This window comes from Hyla sarda, chromosome 1 (genome assembly GCF_029499605.1).
Source record: "Hyla sarda isolate aHylSar1 chromosome 1, aHylSar1.hap1, whole genome shotgun sequence".
NCBI lineage: Eukaryota > Metazoa > Chordata > Amphibia > Anura > Hylidae > Hyla > Hyla sarda.
Window position 1 is genome coordinate 30,391,681 of NC_079189.1, and position 26,576 is coordinate 30,418,256.

A 26,576-nucleotide genomic window follows, 5' to 3' on the forward strand; every position below is an offset into this window, starting at 1 on the left:
CTCTGTTCATATATATTCATATATTTGACATTCTTAAAATAGTCACAGTACTTAGAGGCACTGTCCTTATGAAAAACATTTATATTTTATAGTACTACTAAGATGGCTTTTTTTTTTTATATATATAATTTTATATAAATTGATTTTAAAAATGTTCCTAAATTTCCTTTACTAAAAAATAAAAAAATGATAGCCGCCACTAGGGGTCATCTGTCTTTAAGCAGACAGACTGCTCTGTATTTTGCAGCATACTGGATACTGGCTGTAAAGTGTGTTGGTATCCAGTAAAGGAGATCACCATTACACCACTACAGCCTTCAGCTGTTCCCAAACTGCAACTCCTAAGATGGAAGTTTGTAGTTTTGCAACAGCTGGGGGTACAATCTTTCTAAAACTCTGTTAGAGCTGTGTAGCCTCCAACTCTTGCAAAACTACAGACAAAGGATGTGTGGGCATGCTGGGAGTTTTAGTTGTAGTTTTGCAACAGCTAAAGGCGACAGTGCTCTAACACAGTGATTTATAAACCTTGCAGCTCCAGCTGTTTCAAAACTACATCTCCCAGCATACTTGAACAGCTAAAGCTTTCTCTGACTCCTGAATGACAAAGGAGTCTGTGAAAGCTGAATGACAAGCATAGTAACCGCTATGTTGATTAGCATCCAGCTTTACTAGGAATAGATAGAAAATGTATGCATAAAAACTACTGTGCAGTGATTTGCAGACTACCAGGCTGCTCCCAGACTCGGAGCAGATGAGTCATCACAGTGAGGGAGAGAGATGGACACGCCCAGACCTCCATGGGTTGATAAATTTGATTTCCATTGATAATGTGTGTGATTTTGTTTTCAGCACATTCAGCTATGTAAAGATGAAAGTATTTCATACGATTAGTTCATTCAGATCTAGGATGTGTTATCTTAGTGTTCCCTTTTATTTATTTATTTATTTTGAGCAGTGTATGTACATGCTCAGACAGAGAAGCTTTAAATGATTGTAAACTTTTGTTTGTTAATTCTCCACTAGGTCAACTAAAAGGAGAGCTTGGACGGCATGCAAAGTTGTGACATATCTTCAGACAGCACTGATGATCCTCTTAGTAGTGGCCCACGGAGAACCCGACAGCCGCGAATACTGATTATTGGGGCGGGCCTTTCAGGCCTCTCTGCTGCAAAATTTCTCCTCTCGAAAGGATTCTCGGATGTTACGATCCTTGAGGCATCTGATCGAATTGGAGGCAGAGTTCAAAGTTTACAGCTTGGTGAGTGTGTTATACTTTCATAGAGTTGTATGGATGGTTCAGCTACTTGGATGGTTCAGCTTTCAGCACTGCAAGTAGAGTTCCTCTTTAGTCTCCAAGAAAGCACCCCTAAGATCGCCACCGCCTTCTGATTGGGTCAGGAAAAAGACTGAGGGGGTATAAAAATCCTACCCTTTCTCCCATTTTTTTCCCTTCCCATTTTGCGGCTGGTACAACAAAAATTTTTTTTTTGTCTCCATGGGGAAGATCTCCCTTACCCCCCCCCCCCCCATTAACCCCTTAACGACGCTGGATGTGAATGTACATCCTGGTGAGCTGGTACTTGCTTAACACATCAGGACGTACATTTACGTCCTATGCATAACAGCAAGCATCGGAGCAATGCTCGGGTCATGCTCGGCAGGTCCCAGCTGCTGATAGCAGCCAGGGACCAGCCGGTAATGGCGGACATCCGCGATCGCGCGGATGTCCACCATTAACCCCCTCAGATGCTGTGATCAATACAGATCACGGCATCTGCAGCATCGCGGTCACTAAAATGTTTGATCAGATGACCCGCAGTGCTGCCACAGCGATCCGATCATCCAGAACGGCAGACGGAGGTCCCCTCACCTGCCTCCGCTGCCTTCCACTGGTCTTCTGCTCTGGTCTGAGATCGAGCAGATAATACTGATCAGTGCTATGTCCTATGCATAGCACTGAATAGTATTAGTAATTGAATGATTGCTATAAATAGTCCCCTTTGGGGACATAAAAAGTGTAAAAAAATTTTGAAAAACCACCTTTCCCAATAAAAAGTAAATTGTCCCATTTTCCCTATTTCACCCCCAAAAAGTGTAAAAAAAAATAAATATATAAAAATATATATAAAAATATATATAATAATCCTTAATGGGCTGAGTACTTAAGAGGTTAAATTTGTCCTACTATAAATTTTAAGGATGTCACCCAACCTATGAATTCTTTAGTGCAGGTGTTTGGGAACTCACAAGGGGCATTGACTTAAATGCGAAATCACAGGAGAAAAAAAGAACAAGAATTCTTGTGTAGTTCCTTTTTTAAAATCCACATTTTATTTCATGACAATTCAAGTGCATACAGATAGCAAATATTGGGTCCAGGGACCGACATGTTTCTAGCAAGGAATGTTATTCATCATAGACCATGATTAAGAGCATTCCTTGCTAAAAACGAGTCGCACCCCCTTCCATAGACACGTGGTCGTGATGTCACAAGCTTCCGCATCGAAGTTCGCTCCATGTACCAGATGTCTGGAGTGCCGCAGCAGAGATCGCAGGGGTCCCCAGCAGTGGCATCCTCATGATCAGACATCTTATCCGCCGCCCTTTGGAACTATGGAACAATCGAAAGGATTTTAAGGAATTGTCCAAGGATTCTTCTTCTTTGTTCTCCTATTGGCTATGCACTCTTATATAGCTTCGACATGCCTATCTGCAGAACACTGAACTATGCTATACTCCACTAGGCATTTGAACCAACCCTGACAGCTGTATGAAATCCATAGGCAATATGTACTGTACCGTCACATTCTCAGTATATTCCTGGTCCTCATGACTTTCTTGGTTTCTCTTAGAACACGCTACATTTGAACTGGGAGCTACCTGGATCCATGGCTCAAATGGCAACCCGATTTATCATCTAGCAGAAGACAATGGCCTACTGGAGGAAACCACAGATGGAGAGAGAAGTGTCGGTCGCATCAGTCTTTACTCCAAGAATGGAGTGGCTCACTACCTCACCAGCAGCGGACAGAGGATCCCAAAAGATGTTGTTGAAGAATTCAGTGATGTTTATAACCAGGTGAGACTCTCCGCAACCTATTATTTACTTTCTATCGCCAAATCTTGTCCAGCTTTTATGGTCTTCTTGTAGTCTACTTTATGCCTCTTTAGTGGCCCTGTGGCCAGCAATGCACGGCATACAAAAGCAAGTTAGTCTCTAATCAATGGTGTTCTCGTGTATTGGTCTCTCCCATAGATATGTGTGGTAGCCCTTGGGGGGTATAGTGTAGTTGGGGTGTTGCTGTGTTGGAATATAAGGGGTTAATTTAACCTTTGTCACTCGTGACGCCAGGGTGTGGGTTAATACGCTGAGGTAAATCTCCGGCCTATCACCACCCTGACCAGGAACGATAGGTGCGTGCTTAAATGAATGAAGGTCCACAATGGAGATGAACTTGAACTTGTATAAACTTTACTGAAGTACTTTAGGTACATCCAATTAACAGCAACAGTCTTAGTAATACAGTCTCTATACAGCACGGCAGTGATTGACAGATGCGGTGGACCATTGAGTTATTAGATTTAGGATTTTTGCAGAGATCCGTCCGGATTTAGGGGAATATTTAGGTCCGGTGATCTTGCTGAGGTAATAGGGATTAAAGTAACTCACAGTTTTGAGGGATGACCGTTGCCGCAAGGCTTAGGCCTGGATACTGCTGATGACAGCTGCGCAGATCCTCATCAGCAGCACAGGAACAAGAGAGCTAGTAATGGCCGCCGCTTCCTTATATGGGCAGGGGCAGGGCCATTTTGGATTGGTCCGTGTCAGCTGTTACTCATGTTACATGGAATGGTGGGAGAACACGTCACGGGGACCTCCAAAGGTCCTTAAGCAAAACCATAGTTTCTACCTGATCACGTGACCTGCAGGTCCTGCTACGCTCCATACAGGTAAATAACCAAATATATACAGTTTCTATACCTAGATAAAGATAAATATCAACTAGAATTACTATATATTTACTGACTAAGTGAGAGGTGACAAGGGGAAGACTAGACAAGAGGGACCCTGACGTCCTAGGGGCTCTGGCTATGGGGACCTCTTCACAGGTAATGTATAGGATACAGTATAGAGACACCACATGTGCATGGAGGGGGCATTTCAATCCCCGCTTCATGTCTGAGGAGAGCCGGAGCACTGTGTGGGGGTGGGTCCCAGTGGTTGGACCCCCCCCCCCGCAATCACACTTATCCCTTATCCTTAAGAAAGGGGATACATTTTTCGAACTTATAACCCTATTAACGTTCCCACCGCTGCAAAGAACCATTGTAGAACACAACAGTCTGATAAATTTGAAATACGGCGAACCCATATTTATAAATCATACATAGAAAGACAAAAAGGTACCCGCACTCACCGCAAGGAAACAGAAGACCGACTTCTATGGCATCTCGGACAGATCCGACTTCAGGCTGACAGCAGGGCGCTCAGAGGGGAGGCGACTGCCGGCAAAGTTTCGCGTAGATCGCGCTTCTTCCGGCCTCGTATACGAGGCCGGAAGAAGCATGATCTACGCGAAACTTTGATGGTCTTCTGTTTCCTCTCGGTGAGTGCGGGTACCTTTTTTGTCTTTCTATGTATGCTATTGAGTGACTTTGGGTTTCTTGGTTCCCGGCACCTCCGGACCCACAGGCATCAGGACTCCGCGTTGCTATAGTGACAGAACGCTAGCCTCCACAGTACATGCTGACCTAATTGGTCTTTCTCCACAGCAGTGCCCTCTAGCTTGTGTTAGTTACCATATTTATATATCTCTTCTAAAAATGTAGTTTTATATTGTTTCATTTATGACTTGAGGATCACAGGAGAGGAGATGATTATGGCTGTCAGATGTCACAGTCCCTATAGAACCGACGCATCACCTCCCAGAATATTCTGTCATAGAAAGATCTTCCATCCTGTTATTGCCATAGCGACTCTGGCTGCTGAATAACGCAGCACCCGCTTCTTTCTATTAAGAGATGTCGCAACGTGTTTGTCATCGCTGATGGATGTGCATATAGTTGTCATATGAATGAGCCTGAACATCTCCACGTCCGGGCCCTTCAGTCCCCCGGTATCTTTCAGTTTGACCTTGTAAGTGGAGACCTGTAATTCTATCAACTGGGGGTAAACATGGCTGTGAGTAGCGGATAAATGCCTTGTTTAGGATTCAATAACTTGTAATGACGGCAAATCTCTGGTGGCTTTTGTTTGGTGGATTTGTTTCCACTATATATTAACCTATAAAAACTAGGTCTGCACAATATATGGGAATCTAATTGCGACATAAACATACACAACCCCCCCCCCCCCCCCCCCCCCTTCTAGGGAAAATTTTCGATTTTCCTTCCATGTGTGGCTGTGGCGGGCCGTCCTCAAAATTCAACTGCAAAGTCAAAGGCTGTCCGGGCATGCTGGGAGTTGTAATTTTGTAACAACCAGTAGGGCTGGGCGGTATGACCAAATGTGTGTATCACAGTATTTTTTTTTAAGCTTTTTGGCGGTTCCACAGTATATAACGGTATTTCCTAGCCCCCCCCCCCATATTAATTATCAGCCCACATCCCCATCGGGGTAAATAATACTCACACATCACCCGCATGCGCTGCCCTCTTCGTCCTGTTTGTTGCGGCCGCCGGCGCTGACTCTCTCTATACTGTGCGCTGTATCCCTATGCCCGGGCTGCAGAAGGTAAACAAAATAAACTCTAACTCGCCTACGTCGGCCTTACGCTGGGGACGGGAACATCGGACAGCTGTCAGCCTATCACAGGCCGCAGCGATGTTCCGCCTCGGCCGGTGATAGGCTGAGCCCACTGTCATGTAGGAAGCCGGCTTCTTACATGACAGTGGGCTCAGCCTATCACCAGCCGAGGCAGAACATCACTGCGGCCGGTGATAGGCTGACGGCTGCCCGACGTTCCCATCCCCAGGAAACAAGTGAGGCCGGTACTGGACCAATGGGATGTGAGTTAAAGTTTTTGTGTGGGTTTTTTTTTTTTTTTTGCAGCCCGGGCATAGGGATACCGCACAGTATAGACAAGTCGTCTCCAACCTGCGGATCTCCAGATGTTGCAAAACTACAACTCCCAGTATGCCCGGACAGCCAACGGCTGTCCGGGCATGCTGGGAGTTGTAGTTTTGCAACATCTGGACGTCCGCAGGTTGGGGACGACTGGTATAGAGTGTCGGCACCGGCGGCCGCAACAAACAGGACTAGGAGGGCAGCACATGCGGGTGACATGTGAGTAGTACCCTGATGGGGACAGTGCTGGGCTGGGTTAATAATTAATTGGGGGGGCAGAACAGCGCTCGCAGGTCACATAGGATTAGTTCCCCGATGTGGGGACAGCGCTGTCCTGGGCTGATTCATTCATTCCCAAGGGGGAGGGGCCAAACCGGTATTGCGGTATGGGTTGAACCGGTATACTGCCCAGCCCTAACAACCAGGATGGTTTGGGAAACTGCAAAAAAACATTAAAATAAATAAAAAAAACAACCTGATGTTCACCCAGCCCTGGTCCCCACATTAATGTATGATAGACATGAAATGGGGGAGACGTGACATGTGGGGGTAGACATGAAATAAGGGACTTCACGATTTGTTATATCTCATATTGAAATGGCAATATTTACCTCCATGATCAGTCTCGCATGTTCCCCAAATCGTGCAGCTCCAGTATAAACTATTTTAAAAGGAATTTTCATTCATTTTTTTTTTTTTTTTTTTTTTTGTTATATACTTTTAATATTTGTACTTACTGGCTTTTTGCCCCATGCAGAATAATAACCTAGTAATTCAATGCGTCAATTTGTGATTATTATTTTTATTTTATTTATTTATATATTTTTTTTAAGGGGTACTCCGGTGAAAACCTTTTTATTTTTTTTATTTTATTTTTTCCTTTTAAATCAACTGGTGCCAGAAAGTTAAACATATTTGTAAATTACTTCTATTAAAAAATCTTAATCCTTCCAGTACTTATTAGCTGCAGAGGAAATTCCTTTCTTTTTGGAACACTGATGACATCACGAGCACAGTGCTCTCTGCTGACATCTCTGTCCATTTTAGCAAACTAATGACGACAATAAATAAAGAGTTTATTATTATTATTATTATTATTATTATAACGTCAGCAAAGAGCACTGTGCTCGTGATGTCATCAGAGAGCATTCCAAAAAGAAAAGAATTTCCTCTGTAGTATTCAGCAGCTAATAAGTACAGGAAGGATTAAGATTTTTTAATAGAAGTAATTTACAAATCTGTTTAACTTTCCAGAGCCAGTTGATTTAAAAGAAAAAAGGTTTTCACCGGAGGACCCCTTTAATGCAGAATCATGACAATAATATGGAGCTTATTTGAATTTGGCTCATTATTCAGTCAGAGAGTGATTTGTCTGGGAGGTGTGAATAAGGCCTTAACCTACAATGGAGACTGAGTGCACAGAGTCTCTGGGGCTTGGTCATTCCCTTCGGTGGGGTCAGTGTAGGCCCGAGTGGTTTGGTGTCTGTTCCTCTGTCTTCTGCAGTCTATCCAATGACTAGACAATATCACTACAGTCCATTATTGTAAACTGCCTTTTCAATGATTGATCTGGACATGGGACAATACTTTATAAACCATATCCAGGATTTCCAGCAATCTATTAATGAACAAGTCTAGCAATCTTACATCCAAGTTGGCAATGGTTCAATGTATGGAAGTAATCTCCTGGGAAGGATCCTTCAGAAGATGGCAGATGGACAAACGTTCCCTTCTACTCCAAGGACTGGTTAAATGAAGGTAAAGCAATACACTGAAGTGATGAAGATATCCGATCTAGCCTTTTGTGTAAGAGTCAGTCAGTGAGCGCGGTGAAGCTGTCCCGCTGGGACGTGTCTGCACTTCCAATCTGACCTAATCGTCTATGCAGAATCCATTTCCTGGCTATGCACACGAGGCTGTGACCGGAATGTAAATGGTCCTTACTGTGCCATTAATCTGCTCTGAATGTGTATACAATATATACAGGGGTAATATAGAGGATTAAAGGTCTGTAAGGGCTAAACTACAGTAGTGTAAACCCATTCCTTGATAACATTGTGGTGGCTGACTGGGTCCTCAAGATCCACTAAATGTGTCCATACCCTACAGGTGAAACACTGGAACTAGACAATCTCCACAGGAATGAAAGTGTCGTATGGGGCGTGAGACGCAGGGCAGATGGAATTAACCCCTTGTATTCGTGACACCAGGGTGTGGTTTATCCTAAATACCACCCAAAGGTATACCACTGGCTCCTGGGCTAGGCTTGTGGGCAATACTGACTCTGATGCCAAGTTACAGATAACGGTAGCTTTGAGTGACAGATGCTACAGTCTATACAGTTCAGCCAGGCCCACGGAGGTGACAAGTGACTTAAGAGACCTTAAGGGCTTGCTGGGACTTGCAGGGGTTTTGGACAATATAGTGCAGGCCACGCTGACTTGACAATAGATGACAGTCACTGACTTGACTTGACTGGAGACAGACTAAGCTGTGAATTAATCTTGCTTGTAGACTTGTAGCTTGCGGCTGCAGACTTGACTAGAGACTCCTATGACTCCAGACACACTCTTAGGCTCGACTGCACCTCAGCAAAGACTCAGGAACTGAGAGAGAAGAGACTTCTAACAGGGCTTTTATGGGGAAGGCTCTGGTGGGGTGCCATTGGTCACCCTTAAGTCACCTGGTCACTGATGCCTCCTATACATAACATAGGGGATAATATACAGTTACGTAGAACAGATGCAGGGGCGCCCAGGGGACACTGCAGGGAGGCTACCTAACAGGACAGCAAGGGTACGGGGTAAAACCTCCTGTACCAGGCCACCACAATATCTGCTGCTCTCCAGCTGGTTCAGCTTTGCCAGGCCTGTAGGGAATAGTAAAACACGATGAGAAGTGAAGATCAGCGTCTGGCCTAATTTTTATTAATGAAATTCCTGTGATTAATGGGCGATCACAAAGCGACTCTGCCTGCAGATGAGAGAATTCTCCATTAGTATGCGCGCACACTGCGGCCACAGGCCAGCCATTGGTATTCACGGCACAAGCTCCTGCAAATGAGATTGTGGATGCCAGGAGGTTCCTCTATCAGTCATATAGGGGATTGTCCTCTGTCAGTCATACAGAAGCTTTTCTTACAGTCCTTCATCAGAGAATGTTCATGACTTGTTCGCTGCAAAGATCTGCACATGAATGGGAGCGGAGTTGTAGTTCCATGCTGGCCGGGAGGGTCGTTGTGCAGGCAAAAGCCACTTTTTCTTTTTAAAGAAATTCTATTCTATACACAGGCATTGAGTAATAAAGTATATCTTGCAGGTGACTTTGTGCATATTAAAAGGTTCCTGTATACTATTGAATAGGCAGAAGTGTCTCAAAGGGTATTCCAGCCATAGACATCTTATCCCTTATTCAAAGAATAGGGGATAAAATGTCTGACCGCCGTGCAGCACCCGCAATTTTCTGCTGGGCTATTGCTTTAGTCTCGGAAACCTTTCGAGTTTCCGAGACTGGAGATGTGATGTCACGCCATGCCTGCTCGTGACATCACGCCACACCCCTTCCATTCATGTCTATGGGAGGGGGCATGATGGCAGTCACGCCCCCTAACATAGACATGAATGGAGGGGGTGCACTGTTTTACATAGACATGAATGGAGGGGGAGTGGCGTGATGTCACATCTCCAGTCCCAGAAACACAGAAGTTTCTGAGACTGGAGCAGCAGCCTGGCAGAGAATGCTGGGTGGTGCATGGAGATCCTTTTGGATAGGGAATAAGAGGTCTATGGCCTGAATACCCCTTTAAGAAGGTTGCATGCTTTCAATGCTGCTTTCAAAATGCCTCTTCAGCCAACAGCTTCCCCCTCATATCTATGCATGCTCAGTTTAGCTTTGTGCATGTGTCCTTAAAGGACATCTGCAGCGCGCTGGTGCTTTAAAAAAAAAAAAAAAAAAAAAAAAAGACCTTTCCAGAGATACCTCATTTGTCCAAAACGGTCCAACTGTTCTCTGGTAATTGCCACCCAAAGCAGTAAGAAGCCACGTCATAAAGACTACATTTCCCATGACCCCCCTGCGCCTGCTTCCTGTGAGCTGCTGCTCTTTCTCCCCCTCCTCCGCCTCTCCCTCCCAAGGAAATTATAATAAATTGACGCTCACAGCACCTTCCCTTGTGGTTATCCCCTCCCATCCTCACCACATGTTCTCCCCTGTCCAATAGGAGAGCCGGCTGTGGCTGCCTGGAAAACAGCTTACATAGCTATAATGTACAGTGTGGAGTTGCAGGGGTGCCTCCAGCTGTTGCAAAACTACAATTTCCAGCATGTCTGGACAGCCAACGGCTGTCAGGGCATGCTGGGAGTTGTAGTTTAGCAACAGCTGGAGGTGCTCTGGTTAGGAAACACTGGAATAGATTATGGTGTAACATTTAGGGACTGAGGACAGGGGGACAATGTGGACTTATGGACCTCTCGGCAGCAGTGACCCACAGGAATGCTATGCTTTCTCTCAGCAGCACACTGCTGTAAACTTTATTCCAAGAGGCCAGTGAGAAAAGGGACACACAGTACAATAGCTAACATGGTTGGGAGAGGGGGGCACATAAAGGGTTACTGCCTTCACTGACAGCAGCACACTTTAGCACCCGGGCAGATGTCACCACGGAAACCGAGGGGGGGGGGGGGGGGGGGAGCTGGCTATGCTGAAGCTGATTGCAGACACAGGCTCTGTTTCTGCTCACATCCAAACGGCTCAGCTCACAGCCCTGAAACTCCCCTACTGTGCGCTCAGCCAATTAGAGCAGAGCAAATAACAGCCTATTGAATATGTATGAGGTTGGAGGAGCTGCAGGGGGAGTGAAGGATCCTGGGAGTTTGTGACGTAGCGTCGACCTAGCTGACAGCCCCATAGGGAATAATGGGTAGACGCTACTCATATTAGAGCCCCAGGCAGCAACTTCCTGTGACCGCAAAGCAGCTAAACTGTGCTGAAAATGTAATGGAGCACAATTAGTAAGTTGCATAACTTCTTATTTAATGACATTAGAGCACTACTTCATTAGCACTGCAGTTGTCCTTTAATAAGACAAGGGGATAGTCCCTGCCAGAATCATCTGATGGCTTATCTCCCCATACTTTCCATTGACATCAAAAGTCTGTGCACCCCTATACACGAGAGCCAACCCATCCTTCTGAAATTGATAGGGTCGACAGACTTTGCCCTTAAGTGACACTTGAAGGCTGCCACACTTCTTAAGGTCCATATAGTTTGGGGGGTGATCAGTTCCTGGATCTCCTCGCACGATAAAGCCTCATCTACTCATGGTTATTGCACTGTACTACAGACTTCAATGTGTTGCTTCGTTTCAAAGCATTCTATGGTTCTTTTTATAGGGTTGCCAGCCTGATTGCCAACCCACCATGAAGGGCACCATATTACCTTCATACAGCTTTCACACAATCTTAGAAAGTTAAAACGCTTGTTTTATTGGTTTCATAATTGTGGCACAGTATGGGGCACACTGACTGGTAGCAGGACCTCTGTTCAGCTTTCACCCCGTCAAGTATCTACTTTTGACGTGTGTGTTTAAATTTTTTTGCGTAAGGCTGCGTTCCCACGCTCGTCTAGACCCATCCCGTTCTTCTCCCGGCAAAAATAAAAGGACTTTAAAAAAAAAAAAAACGGACAATAACTGATGCAAACTGATGTTATCTGTTTGTATCCATAATTGTTCAGTTAATAAACCCAAACATTTTTTGAATTTTTAAAGTAAAAAAAAAACGGATGACATTAAAGGAATATCCGTCTTCCATAGACTTCAATGTTAAATTTACTGTATCCTTATTTATTAATTTATTTTTGACGGAAGAAAATATATTGCATGTGGCTTTTTTTTTTTTTTTTTTTTTTTTTCTGGCGTCCAAAAAAAATATGGAAATGTGTGCAGACGGGTACAAACGGATGTAAACTGATTGTGAGAAGGGAAAATTTTCAATTTACATGAATGGAATTTTTTTTTTATTTTTTTAAACCGTTTTTAATCAGTTTACAGCCTGCAAGAACCGAAACGGGGATAAAAAAAAAAAAAAAAAAAAAAATACAGGGACAGACGGCCGTGTGAACGCACCCGAAGACCTAGATTAGTCCCTTGATGTGTAAATGTTTTCCACTGTACTTTGTATAACCTTCTGGAGGTGAGGATACATTGTACGTAGAATTGTAAACCGGTTTCAGACGCGGAGAACACTTGTTGTTGTAGGTTCTATCGAGATGTTCAGCTAATGTTCTCTTTCCGTTGACTGAACAGATAGGGCCCCTAGGGTACGGAGGGGAGATTGGAACTTTCGCCAGCCTTGCTGAGATTTTTCTGATATTGGACTTCTTTATACTCTATAGAAAAATCTCATATCTTTAAATTTTTCTAAGATATCTAATGTTAAAGGTATACTCCGCCCCTAGACATCTTCTCCCCTATCCATAGGATAAGATGTCTGATCGCGGGGGTCCTGCTGCTGGGGACCCCGCGATCTCCCTGCTGCGCCCGGCATTCGTTTAGAGCGTCTGGTGCAGCACCGGAGGCTCATGATGTCACTGTCATGCCCCGCTCGTGACATCACGGCCACGCCCCCTCAATGCAAGTCTATGGGAGGGGGCGTCACGCCCCCTCCCATAGACTTGCATTGAGGGGGCATGGTCGTGATATCACGAGCCTCCTCGCCGCATCATCAGTCATCCGTTACAGAGAGAAGTTCGCTTCGTGCATCGGATGTCTGGGATGCCGCAGTAGAGATCACGGGATCAGACATCTTATCCCCGATCCTTTTAAATAGGGGTTAAGATGTAGGGGTACTCCGGCGCTTAGACATCTAATCGCCTATCCAAAGGATTGGGGATAAGATTCCGGATCGCTGGGGACCCCCATGATCTTGCACGCCGCACCGCGTTAAAATCAGTCCTTGGAGCGTGTTCGCTCCGGGTCTGATTACTGTCGATCATGGGGCCGGAGCATTGTGATGTCATGCTCCACCCCCTCAATGCAAGCCTATGGAGGGGGCGTAACAGCTTTCAAGCCCCCTCCCATAGACTTGCATTGAGGGGGCGGGGCGTGACGGTACACGGGGGTGGAGTCTATCTTCCGTTCCTGAGCCAGAACCTCCATCACTGCCGGAACAGATACAGGTGGGTACTGCATGCTATATTGCGGGGGTCCCCAGCGGCGGAACGCCCGCGATCAGACATCTTATCCCCTATCCTTTGGATAGGGGAGAAGATGTCTAGGGGTGGAGTAGCCCTTTAAGCTTATACAACTATTTTGAGTGTTGCTTTCCAGGCTCCTGTAGTTGGAATAACATTTGAATGGCTTGATTTTACTTTAAAAAAAAAAGAGGGACCAACCTGATACAGTGCATAAAATATAGTTATATAGACAATCTCAAAGTTGTTGCTTGCTGTCCTTGGCTATGCTGACCCTCGGAAGATAAATGTTGTCTCTTCGGTTCCAGGTCTATAACCTGACTCAGGAGTTCTTTCAGAATGGAAAACCAGTCAATGCAGAAAGTAAAAACAGCGTTGGTGTTTTTACCCGTGATGTGGTACGAAAACACATCAAAGATGATCCTGACGATTCGGAGACCACGAAGAGGCTGAAGCTGGCAATGATTCAGCAATACTTAAAGGTACAGGAAATGGCTAGAACCTGCTTTGGGGTTGCCAAATTCTACTTTGTTCTTCTTTACGCTACCTGTCCAATACCACAGTTAAAGGGGTACTCCGGTGAAAAACAATTTTATTTTTTTTTTTATTTAATTCTTTTGCCTGAACATTAAACAGATTTGTAAATTAATTTTATTTAAAAATCTTAATCCTTCCAGTACTTAGCTGCTTTATGCTCCACAGGAAGTTCTTTTCTTTTTAAAATTTCCTTTGTCTGACCAGTGCTCTTTGCTGACACCTCTGCCTGTCTCAGGAACTGTCAAGAGTAGGAGCAAATCCCCATAGCAAATGTCTCCTGCTCAGGACAGTTTCTGACATGAACTGAGGTGTCAGCAGGGAGCACTGTGGACAGACAAAAAGGAAATAGTACTTCCTGAGGAGCATAAAGCAGCTAAGTACTGGAAGGGTTACGATGTTTAAATTAGAAGTAATTTACAAATTTGTTCAACTTTCTGCCACCAGTTGATATATAAAAATGTTTTTCACTGGAATACCCCTTTAATGGTCACAGAAACACTCCCTTGAGTTGTAAGCGAAGAAGGAACTTGCATGGTCAGGTGGAAGAGTCTGGGAAAACTGGTTCTCCCTCGAAAAAATGACGGCTGTGAGTCAAATGCTAATTCAGGCAACCCCCCCCCCCCCCAACTCTAATGTGTGTGTGTGTGTGTGTGGCCAGTTTTTAAAGGGGTATTCTGCTGCTAGACATTTTTATCCCTTATCCAAAGGATAAGGAATAAGAGGTCTGATCATGGGGGTCCCGCTGCTGGGGACCCCCGCGATCTCCTGCAGCACCTGGCATTCTAAACAAATGCTAGGTTCCTGGGGCAGTGGTTGTGACATCACAGCCACACCCCTCATGATGTCACACCACACCCCCTCCATTCATGTCTATGGGAGGGAACGTGTCGACCGACATGCCCCCTCCCATAGACATGAATGAAGGGGGGGGCATTTTCAGAATGCTGAAGCACCGGAGTACCCATTTAAGTGTACTGTTTTGATTCCTTGGCAAAGAGTCTTACTCCTAAACCATGGCACGTAGGTCTACTGCTTGGTAATTGTAGAAAAAAATTGTATGTCCAGCACCGGCGTCTCGGATAAAAGCTGTAAGTCTTTATTGAAGTAGTCACAGGATACAAAAGTTCACTGGACAACGACATTTACGCGTTTCGGGCAGTCCTGCCCTTAGTCATGGCCTTAGCGTTGTTGTCTGTGATTTTTGTATCCTGGGACTACTTCTTCAATAAAGACTTACAGCTTTTATACGAGACGCCGGTGCTGGACATACAATATTTTTTTTCTTTGTTGTTCTTTTGAGGGGTGGCGCTGCCCTCTGGCCAGAGCATGGGTCCCTGGAGTGGGGATTGGAGCTTCCTGAACTTTTTGTTTTGCAACCCTACTGATTGGTAATGCACCCTGAAGCTTCCTTGAAAATTTACTTTTTTATATAGTTCTACATTTATTTATTTTTTATTTTTTTTTCCTGCTAGGTGGAAAGTTGCGAGAGTAGTTCACACAGTATGGATGAAGTCTCCCTCAGTGAATTTGGGGAATGGACTGAGATCCCTGGTGCCCATCACGTAATTCCTTGTGGCTTCATTAAGATTATAGAGTTGTTATCCGCCTCCATCCCGCCATCAGTCATCCAACTGCGCAAGCCGATCAAGTGCATCCACTGGAACAGGTCCATCCGTAAGCAGATAGAAGGAATGGCTGACCACAACAGTGACCAGGTGGACAAGGGTTATCCTGTGTTTGTGGAGTGCGAAGACTACGAGTTCATCCCGGCGGATCACGTGATTGTGACGGTTTCTCTGGGTGTCCTTAAAAAACACCACGAGACTTTATTTCATCCTAGCCTTCCCGAAGACAAAGTTATGGCTATTGAAAAACTAGGGATCAGCACCACTGACAAAATCTTTTTGGAATTCGAAGAACCGTTCTGGAGTCCTGAATGCAACAGCATCCAGTTTGTTTGGGAAGATGATGCGGAATGCGAGAGCTTAACCTATCCTGAGGAGATGTGGTATAAAAAGATCTGCAGCTTCGATGTGCTTTATCCGCCAGAGAGGTACGGCTATGTACTGAGTGGGTGGATCTGTGGCGAGGAAGCCTTGATCATGGAAAAGTGCGATGACGAGACTGTTGCCGAAATCTGCACCGAGCTGCTGCGTAAATTCACAGGTTGGTATTCTTTTGCACCATAAAGGGGTACTCCGCCCCTAGACATCTTATCCCCTTTCCAAAGAATAGGGGATAAGATGTCTGATCGCAGGGGCTCTGCCACTGGGGACCCCCGCAATCTCGTCTGTGGCACCCCAGACATCTGGTGCACAGAGCGAACTTCGCTCGTTGCCAGATGACTGGCGATGTGGGGTGGAGGATCATGGCGTCACTGCCACGCCTGCTCGTGACATCATGGCCACGCCCCCTCAATGAAAGTCTATGGGAGGGGGTGTGATGAGTCGCGACCCCTCCCATAGACTTGCATTGAGGGGGCGTGGTCGTTGTGTCACGAGCAGAGCATGACCGTGATGGCACGAGCCTCCGGCGCTCTAAATGAACACTGGGTGCAGCAGGGTGATCACGGGGGGGTCTCCAATGGCGGGTCCCCTGCGATCAGACATCTTATCCTTTACCTATATAGGGGAAAAAAATAAGGGGGAGAGAGGACAGTGCCTTGTGTATTACCCAAGGCACGAGTGTCCCAACAAGGATCGGAAAGGTTGGCTCTTCAAGATGGTCGCTCACCTGGTAACAGAAATAATGTGCATATCACCCCAATGGGGTACCATTGATCTTGTGGAAACGAACTGCTGAGCCCAAAGGTGGAATGGGAAGGAGGGAACATTCTCCCATAAGAAACTTGTAGAAATAAACAGGAAGAAAAAAACTCTTTGTTGGCGCTGTTCGTGATTCCAGAAATTTCAATAAATAAATGAAAACCAATGACTCTTTTCGGAGGTACAGTCCTCCTTCCTCAACTTGCCAATCTGAGGAAGGAGGACAGTCTCCGAAACGAGTCATTGGTTTTTATTTATTTATCAATCCACTTAGTGCTATACAGAACTTTAACCATACTCCAGCATCTGGCTTGAAATGTCTGGAATCAAAAACCGGTTTTATTTCTTAATCTTATCCTTTCTTCATCTGATCCACGCCCCCTCCTATAGACCTATAGACTTGCATTGAGGGGGCGTAGATCAGACATCTTATCCCCCTATCCTTTTGGATAGGGGAAAAGATGTCTAGGGGCAGAGTACCCCCTTTAACCCCTTAACGACGCAGGACGTATATTTACGTCCTGCGCCGGCTCCCGCGATATGAAGCGGGATCGCGCTGCGATCCCACATCATATCGCGTCGGTCCCGGCGCTCATCAACGGCCGGGACCCGCGGCTAATACCACACATCGCCGATCGCTGCGATGTGCGGTATTAACCCTTTAGAAGCGGCGGTCAAAGCTGACCGCCACTGTGAAAGTGACCCGGCTGCTCAGTCGGGCTGTTCGGGACCACCGCGGTGAAATCGCGGCGTCCCGAACAGCTGACCGGACACCGGGAGGGCCCTTACCTGCCTCCTCGGTGTCCGATCGGCGAATGACTGCTCCGTGCCTGAGATCCAGGCAGGAGCAGTCAAGCGCCGATAACACTGATCACAGGCGTGTTAATACAAAAAAAAAATGTTAATAAAGGTCATTTAATCCCTTCCCTAATAAAAGTTTGAATTTATTTCCCATAAAAAAAATAAAAGTGTAAAAAAAATAAAAATAAACATATGTGGTATCGCCGCGTGCGTAAATGTCCGAACTATACAAATATATCATTAATTAAATCGCACGGTCAATGGCGTACGCGCAAAAAAAAATTCCAAAGTCCAAAAAAGCGTATTTTGGTCACTTTTTATACCATTAAAAAAATGAATAAAAAGTGATCAAAAAGTCCGATCAAAACAAAAATCATACCAATAAAAACTTCAGATCACGGCGCAAAAAATGAGTCCTCATACCGCCCTGTACATGGAAAAATAAAAAAGTTATAGGGGTCAGAAGATGACCTTTTTAAACGTATAAATTTTCCTGCATGTAGTTATGATTTTTTCCAGAAGTGCGACAAAATCAAACCTATAGAAGTAGGGTATCATTTTAACCGTATGGACCTACAGAATAATAAGGCGTAATTTTTACCAAAATATGCACTGCGTAGAAACGGAAGCCCCCAAAAGTTACAAAATGGCGTGTTTTTTTTTTTCGATTTTGTCGCACAATGATTTTTTTTTTCTGTTTCGCCGTGCATTTTTGGGTAAAATGACTGTCACTGCAAAGTAGAATTGGCGACGCAAAAAATAAGCCATAATATGGATTTTTAGGTGGAAAATTGAAAGGGTTATGATTTTTAAAAGGTAAGGAGGAAAAAACGAAAGTGCAAAAACTGAAAAACCCGGAGTCCTTATGGGGTTAAAGGGGTAGTCCAGTGGTGAAAAACTTATCCCCTTTCCTAAGGATAGGGGATAAGTTTGAGATCGCGGGGGGTTCGACCGCTGGGGCCCCCTGCGATCTCTCTTTACGGGGCCCCGGCTCTCCGCCGAGATAGCGGGTGTCGACCCCCGCACGAGGCGGCGGCCGACACGCCCCCTCAATACATCTCAATGGCAGAGCCGGAGATTGCCGAAGGCAGCGCTTCGGCTCTACCATAGAGTTGTATTGAGGGGGCGTGTCGGCCGCCGCCTCGTGCGGAGGTCGACACTCCCCCCTTCCCGCGGACTGTCGGGGCTCCGTACAGGAGATCGCGGGGGGCCCCAGCGGTTGGACCCCCCGCGATCTGCAACTTATCCCCTATCCTTAGGATAGGGGATAAGTTGCTCACCACTGAGTCACCACTGGACTACTCCTTTTAAGGTTTGTGAAGGCCAAAAATTTGATTTCTGTTTTTCCATGCTCCCCATCAATATGGTGCCCCACAATTACACAATGTGGCTACGGTTCAGTAGTATGGACCTGTAGGGACTATATTTTGGTGTACATGGCCTATTTACTTGGTATTGCCGTGTGTGTGTTTGCCTTTTGCCTGCATAACTTGCATACAGCCCAGAAGCTGGGAAAATCCATTGTCTTTTGAACACCTAAGATTTCTTGGTTGGGTTCTAACCCATTGGCTTCACAAGGCAGGACTTCAAGACATTAATGAGAAGTTGCACTCATTTCGCTTGTCTTTCTGACTATGCAACAAGTCCTTTCTGTGGAGGTTTAGGAGCACTGCTGGAGCCGACACAATAATTTTATTGCACGTTAAAAATTCTGAAAGCTTCAGAGTTTGTCTAGTGTTTTATAGAAATCAACTGTCTAAGGCTGTGCTGTACATACCAAAACTCTATTGTGCAGGGTGGGCTGTTAACCCTTTAGATCACTGCTGTCTAAGCAGACAGCGGCATCTAAAGGGACCTTTAACAGTCCCGGAGGATGCACCGCGATTGCGGGGGAGTGATCCACTGCTGAGGTAACCGGAGGGCTTACCTTTCCTCCTGTGGCTGCTGCAACTCTGTCATTGATAGAGCCTGGACGGACCAGGCTTTATCAATTGAGCGCAGAGCACACAGATCTATGTAGTTTTATGGAACTACATTGATCTGTATGAGGAATCTAATGATTCCTCCTAAAAGTCCCCTAAGGGGACTAATAAAGTGTTTTTAAATTTTTTTTTTTTTTTTTAAATATACCCTTTTTAACCCCTTCCATATTAAAAGTTTAAAATGCCCCACTTTTCCCAAATTCCATATAAAAAAAATATGTAAACATAGTAAAAATGTTGTATCGCCGTGTGCATAAATGTCCGAACTCTAAAAATAGAACGTTAATTAAACTGCGCGGTCAATGGCGTATACATTAAATAAAAGTCCAAAACTGCACGTTTTTGGTCACTTTGTATACCCTAAAAGATTTATAAAAAAGCGGAACCAATAAAATCTACAGATCATGAAGCAAAAAATGACCCACCACTCTAAAAAAAATTTAAATTAATATCTTTACAAAGTAAAATTGGTGGCGCCAAAAAAGCCATTATATGGATCTATAGGTGGAAAATTGAGTGTTTCGTTTTTTCCTCCTCTCCTTCTAAAAATCATAAGTGCGAAAACAAAGAAAACTGTTTTTTTTTTTTTTTTTTTTGTCAGGTTTTCAAATGGTTTACATGATGCACCATCTCCAAGTGATTTGAATAATGTGGTGGAGTTTTGGCAAACTAAGCCCTGTATAGGGGAAGTTAAAAAAAAAAAAAAAAAAAAAAATCTATTACTTTACCTTTTTTTGCTGTTTTTAAAGGGCTTTTTCCATTTTGTGTAACTCTCCACTGTGATCATTACGATGGATAGTCAATGGATAGTCCATGTACAGCGGGACGGGATAGGTCCTCCAGAGTGTTTATTTTTTTTTTTGTTTTTTTTTTTAATGACTGACTGAAAGATCATGATTCTGAACAGAAGACCAAAGACCTCCCAGTATTAATGCCCATCTTCTATAATGGTGTATGAATAGGGTTGCCACCTGGCCGGTATTTTAACGGCACAGCAGGTATTATGGCCACCCTGACGGTATTTTCATTAAAAATACCGGCCATGCAATGGCTGGTATTTTTTTTTCAACCAATCCTCCAACTCCCGGAATGTTGCACCATATACTATAACAGTGTTTCCCAACCAGGGGTGCCTCTGGGAGTTGTAGTTTTGAATCAGCTGGAGGCACCCTTGGTTAGGAAACAGTGACCTCTACTATATAGTCAAATATGCTGGGAGTTGTAGTTTTTGTTTAGGGCAGCTGCTGAGCCACAGTCTGTATCAGGGCATGCTGGGAGTTGTAGTTAGTAACTGCAACTTCAGAATTTACTAAAAAAAAAATATTAGTCACATCAAAACAAAAATGGTACTGTTAAAAACTACAAATCAGGGCGCAAAAAAATAGCCCCCATACAGGCCCGTATAGGGAGAAAAAAAAAAAAGGCTATAGGAGTAAGCATAGGACAACATTTCCCCCACTTTGTGTGTATCCTGTGATGTCATGCATATGTAAATTAGCATAGCCAGTAAAACTTTTTTTTTTTATCAACTGGTGCCAGAAAGTTAAACAGATTTGTAAATTTTTTTTCTATAAAAAAATCTTAATCCTTCCAGTACTTTTTAAGGGCTGTATACTAAAGAGAAATCCAAAAAAGAAATGCATTTCCTCTTATGTCATGACCACAGTGCTCTGTGCTGAACTCTGCTGTCCATTTCAGGAACTGTCCAGAGCAGGAGAAAATCCCCATAGCAAACATATTTAGGACAATTTCTAAAATGGACAGCAGAGAGCAGAGCATTGTGGTCCTGACATCAGAGGAAATGCATTTCTTTTTTGGATTTCTCTTTAGTATGCAGCCCCTAATAAGTACTGGAAGGATTAAGATTTTTTTAATAGAAAAAAAATTACAAATCTGTTTTAACTTTCTGTCACCAGTTGATTTAAAAAAAAATTAAGTTTTCCATGGGAGTACCCCTTTAACTAACTATATAGTTGTGGGTATTGTCAGATGAAATTTTATATATAGATAGAGAGATATAGATATAGATATAGATATAGATATAGATATAGATATTATATATATATATTAGATTATATATATATATTAGATTATATATTATAGAGAGATTGTGAGAGATATAATATAAATATGATATAGTTAGAGATGAGCGAATTTACAGTAAATTTGATTCGTCACAAACTTCTCGGCTCGGCGGTTGATGACTTTTCCTGCATAAATTAGTTCAGCTTTCAGATGCTCCGGTGGGCTGGAAAAGGTGGATACAGTCCTAGGAAAGAGTCTCCTGAAAGCTGAACTAATTTATGCAGGATAAGTCATCAACTGCCGAGCCGATACGTTCGTGACGAATCAAATTTACTGTAAGTTCGCTCATCTCTAGATATAATATAATTATAATATAATATAAATATAATATATTTATAATTAATACTGTGAAAGACTAAGGAAATCCAGAAAACATGACCTGTTGGGGGGTGCTTGAGGACCACATTTGGGAAACACTGGGCTAGTTGATGAAGGTTAGTAATTGGAGACACTCTTAGGCCATGTTCACACTGCGGAATTCCACGGTGTGAACTTAACATTAGTGTGAATGGGTCTCCGCAAGACCCGTTCACAATGTGGAATTTCCGCGGCGGACAATTCCACCGCTGAAATTGTTCCGCGCAAAGAAAGGACATGTCCATTCTTTGCGCGGATTCCGCGAGCACTGCATAGCCGTCAATGGTGAGGGTTCAGTGGCCCGCGGCCCTAGCGCGCTCGCGGAATTCGGCGAGCGGAGATTCCGTAGTGTGAACGTACCCTTAGTGTCTTTTCTGGAGGACCCAACATAGCCAAGCATAACCGGAACAGCCTATTGATTTCACTAGGTGTTGTTTAATTCTTCACTTGGCCTGTGGGGGTGCTGCAGGAAAATTGAATAATTGCCAGGTTCCTTTAAAAATTATTGCCAAGTAATCCATTTGATCAGCTTATTTTCTGGTGAGGGAGGGGCATGTTTCTGACAAACTAATGTCCAAAGCACCCCCCAACCCTCCCTTTTTTTTTTTTAAATTTGTGATTTATAAAAAAACTGAAATCAATGTATGTGATGTGTTCTCACTTGATAGAGATTTAGAGGACATCCAGGACTTGGCACAGAGTTTCCCCCTTGTAATACAATATGTCTGTGCTGGATGTGTTTACTGGGCTTCAGTTTCCGTCCTGAACCTAAATGAAGGTCAAGAAGATATTGAGTGGAATAACGGGGACATTAATGGGTTAATTGCAGGTGTACATAATCCCAGTGTAAATAATTTCAGATACATGCTATATATTGATATCTGATGCACTGATTTATTTATCCAAAGATAATACGGAGCAGGACAGAGCATTTCAGGAAAGGAGCTGGTCATGTGATCTTGGTAAAGAAAAGTGGTAGAAATAAGAACAGGTATCTAATGGTATGGTGATCTTGTATAAGGAAGCCTCCTATCCAGGGCTCACGTCCTGCAGGAACGCGTGGGAACGGAGTTCTTGCACTTTTTCCACAGCATGAACACTGTTCCCATTAGCAGGACCAGTCCTTCAGTAGAGATCTTGGGTGAGTTCCCACACTTTGTTTTTATCCCCAAGACTTGACCCCCTGATCTTATCCACTCATGTGATAGTTCATAGGAAATGGAAAGGTATCGGCCTGAACGGTGTTAATTATTATTATTTTTTTCCTCCTGATTTTAGGGAATCCAAACATTCCAAAACCTCGGCGTATCCTGAGGTCCTCCTGGGGCAGTAACCCGTACGTCCTCGGATCTTATTCCTATACTCAAGTTGGCTCCAGTGGAGCAGATGTTGAGAAACTTATGAAACCACTGCCTTATACCGAGAGCTCAAAAACTGCGGTAAGTAATATGGGGGCGCTGTCCTCAATATGGATGACCCAAATACACTATGCAAAGGACTAATCTTCACTTTCCTGACCACCTCTAGCACCCACAATCAGGTTGGCGGTGGCCAGAAAAGTGCAACCCTTTAAATGGGACTCTGATTCCTGACGCAGCAACACATTCTGCACAAAATAAGTGCCAATTTGAATGTTGCGGATCCGCTGAGGAAATTCTGCAAGAAAATTCCTTTCTCAGTGTGATAATACCATTAGACTAAACTAGAATTTATATTATTTATATTTTTATTATTATGTATATATATTAATAATCTTATAAATTGTCATTTAATTTATATAATTCTCCTCATTATTTATTTAATTTATAATATTTACTATTATATTATATACATTTTTTGCAACTATGTAAATTATCGATGTGTTCAGGGGAATTAGTTGCAGTACCACTTTAATGGTTGAAATTATGATGTAAAAAGGGCGCATTTTACAGAGATAATGTAAATTTGGTAATTTGTGCCAAAAACGCATGTGAGAATTAGTTGCGGTACCACTTATTAGCTGCAGCATGTGAACACAGCCTAAATCCACTGGACATTGATGTGAATCATTACTTTGTTTCTGACAATCGGTGTTGTCGGAGGGCCAGGAGAGTCTCTTCTACATGACCTTTAAAGGGGACTCCGGCACTAAGACATCTTATATCCAGGATAAGGATAGGGGATAAGATGCCTGATCGCGGGGGACCCCCGTCATCTTCCACGCCGCACCCAGTTAGAATCAGCCCCCTGAGCGTCCTTGCTCTGGGTCCGATTACTGGCGCTCACGGGGGACAGAGCATAGTGACGTCACAAAACGACATATTGTCCAGCACCAGGATGTGGATAAAAAATGGGTTTCTTTCTTCAATGAAGACAGCTACATACATGAAATCTCTGACGCGTTTCACGCTTAGTCAGTCGTCACGGCTCTGCCCCCAGTGTGACGCCACGCTCCGCCCCCTCAATGCAAGCCTATGGGAGGGGGCGTGGCAGCTGCATTGAGGGGGCGGGGCGTGATGTCACACGGGGGGCGGAGCCGTGACATCACTATGCTCCGTCCCCGTGATCGCCAGTAATCGGACCCAGAGCAAGCACGCTCCGGGGGCTGATTCTAACTGGGTGCGGCGTGGAAGATCACGGGGGTCCCCAGCGACGAGACCCCCGCGATCAGGCATCTTATTCCCTATCCTTATCCTGGGGGTAAGATGTCTTAGGGCCGGAGTACTCCTTTAAATGTATAGGGTTTCCTTTTGCTCTCTATATAGTTGATCCTAACCAATGTCTCCTCTTGCAGCCCTTGCAGGTGATGTTCTCCGGTGAGGCCACTCACAGAAAGTATTATTCCACAACCCATGGTGCTTTGCTGTCTGGCCAGAGGGAAGCGATCCACCTTGCCGATATGTACCAAGACTTCTTACAATGCAACAACTGAGAGTCTCTATTCTACAACCACTGACCCTCAGCCCATGACTACCAGTGTGTGTCCATCTTTTATTTTTTAACCTTTAAAAGTAGAACCATTTTTATCCTTTTTAAGAAAAAAAAAATTCTAAATATTTAAGTGAAAAACTAAAGAGAGAAAAAAAAAAATGACGAGTCTGTAGCAAATTCATGTAATGTATTGTTAATGGGGAAGGGTGCGACTCTGCCCTAGTCATTGTTTTCGTGTCCTTTTACATCTTGCACACCTGGTGCCTTTTTTTTTATTTTGGATTTTTTTTTGTTTTCTTTTCTGTATTGTAAGTGCCTTCTACTAACAAATACTACAAAAATCAATAAAAGTTCATCAGGTCAGAAGGATCTTCTGCCTTTTTAAAGAAAGCACAAAATGTGTGTGTTTATTTTTGGTACATATTTGGGGGGATGCCAATCTACAACGCCCCAGGATCTGAGACCGGTTGGTGTCATTGGGTGACTGCATCAGTTTTTGGACTACTGACATTAGTGGTAACCTGCAACATAAAATCCTTTTACCAAAATGTATTTATTATAATTAAAATATATAAAATTTTAAAAAAATCATAATTCTAAGTTAAATTACTGTATAAGCCGAATTTTTCGTGCTGAAAACGCCTTATACTCGAGTGAACTCTCCGCCTGTCAATCCCTTCTCAGTGGTCTTCAACCTGCGGGCCTCCAGATGTTGCAAAACTACAACTCCCAGCATGCCCGGACAGCCGTTGGCTGTCCGGCATGTTGGGAGTTGTAGTTTTGAAACCTCTGGAGGTCCGCAGGTTGAAGACCACTGTGGCCTTCATCATCCAGACACAACCTTTTAGTTTTCTACTCACCTCCCCTCGGTGGTAAGTTAGGGTGAGCTGGTCTGGGCCATTTATGCTGCAGGGACCATACGGTGGGGAGGGTTAGTCGTCCCGGGCTGTCCATTTTCACCGGGGTGGGGGGGACCCTCTACTCCGCTCCGGGCCCTGGACCAGTGACGTTACCTTGACGACGACGCACAGGGACGCGCATGAACGTCCCAGTGCGTCGTTGTCAAGGCAACGTCATTAGTGCAGGGCCCGGCGCGGAGTAGAGGGTCCCCCCACCCCGGTGAAGATGGACAACCCGGAACGACTAACCATCCCCACGGGATGGTCCCTGCAGCATAAATGGCCCGGACCAGCTCACCCTAACTTACCACCGAGGGGAGGTGAGTAGAAATCTAAAGGGGGTGTCTGGATGAGGACGAAGGCCGCAGTGGTCTTTAACCTGCAGACCTCCAGAGGCTTCAAAACTACAACTCCCAGCATGCCCGGACAGCAAATGGCTGTCCGGACATGCTGGGAGTTGTAGTTTTGCAACATCTGGAGGTCCGCAGGTTGAAGACCACTGATGAAGGGATTGACAGGCGGTGAGGATGAAGGTTGGGGGGGATGATGTATTTCCCACCCTAGGCTTATAGTCGAGTCAATAACTTTTCCTCGGTTTTTGGGGTGAAATTATGGGCCTCGGCTTATATTCGGGTCGGCTCATGCTCGAGTATATACGGTAAATACAAAAATGAGGTAGTATTGTCTATATACAGGTTATTCATTATAATACAGTAATTATCTGTATGACATAATACATGTTTGTATTTTCTTATGAACGATTAATTAGTATTAGTAATCACTTAATTTTCTTTAATTATAATATGTACTATTGTCTTTTATTGTCAGTTTATTTATAATATTGTAATTATCTGACAATACTACATAATTTTATTTGTATTTAATTTAACTTAAATAAAATATTAATACTTATAATAAAAAAGTTAATAATTTTTTTAAACACATAATTATGTAGTATGATCAGTTACTGTATTATAACAAA

The 26,576-nt window shown here is 44.1% G+C and overlaps 1 protein-coding gene across 2 annotated transcripts in view; it reads left to right on the forward strand.

The window, feature by feature from the left end:
• Window positions 1–25,094, forward strand: part of SMOX (spermine oxidase) — a 40,553-nt gene extending 15,459 nt beyond the window's left edge. For both annotated transcript variants that reach the window (XM_056553683.1, XM_056553684.1), the window contains 6 exons: window positions 1,024–1,258; window positions 2,853–3,079; window positions 13,567–13,740; window positions 15,268–15,961; window positions 23,064–23,224; window positions 24,559–25,094. In XM_056553683.1, the coding sequence (XP_056409658.1) occupies window positions 1,051–1,258; window positions 2,853–3,079; window positions 13,567–13,740; window positions 15,268–15,961; window positions 23,064–23,224; window positions 24,559–24,696 (1,602 nt within the window). In that variant the 5' untranslated portion in view covers window positions 1,024–1,050 and the 3' untranslated portion in view covers window positions 24,697–25,094. The remainder of the gene's footprint in view (window positions 1–1,023; window positions 1,259–2,852; window positions 3,080–13,566; window positions 13,741–15,267; window positions 15,962–23,063; window positions 23,225–24,558) is intronic.
• Window positions 25,095–26,576: the final 1,482 nt, after the last annotated feature.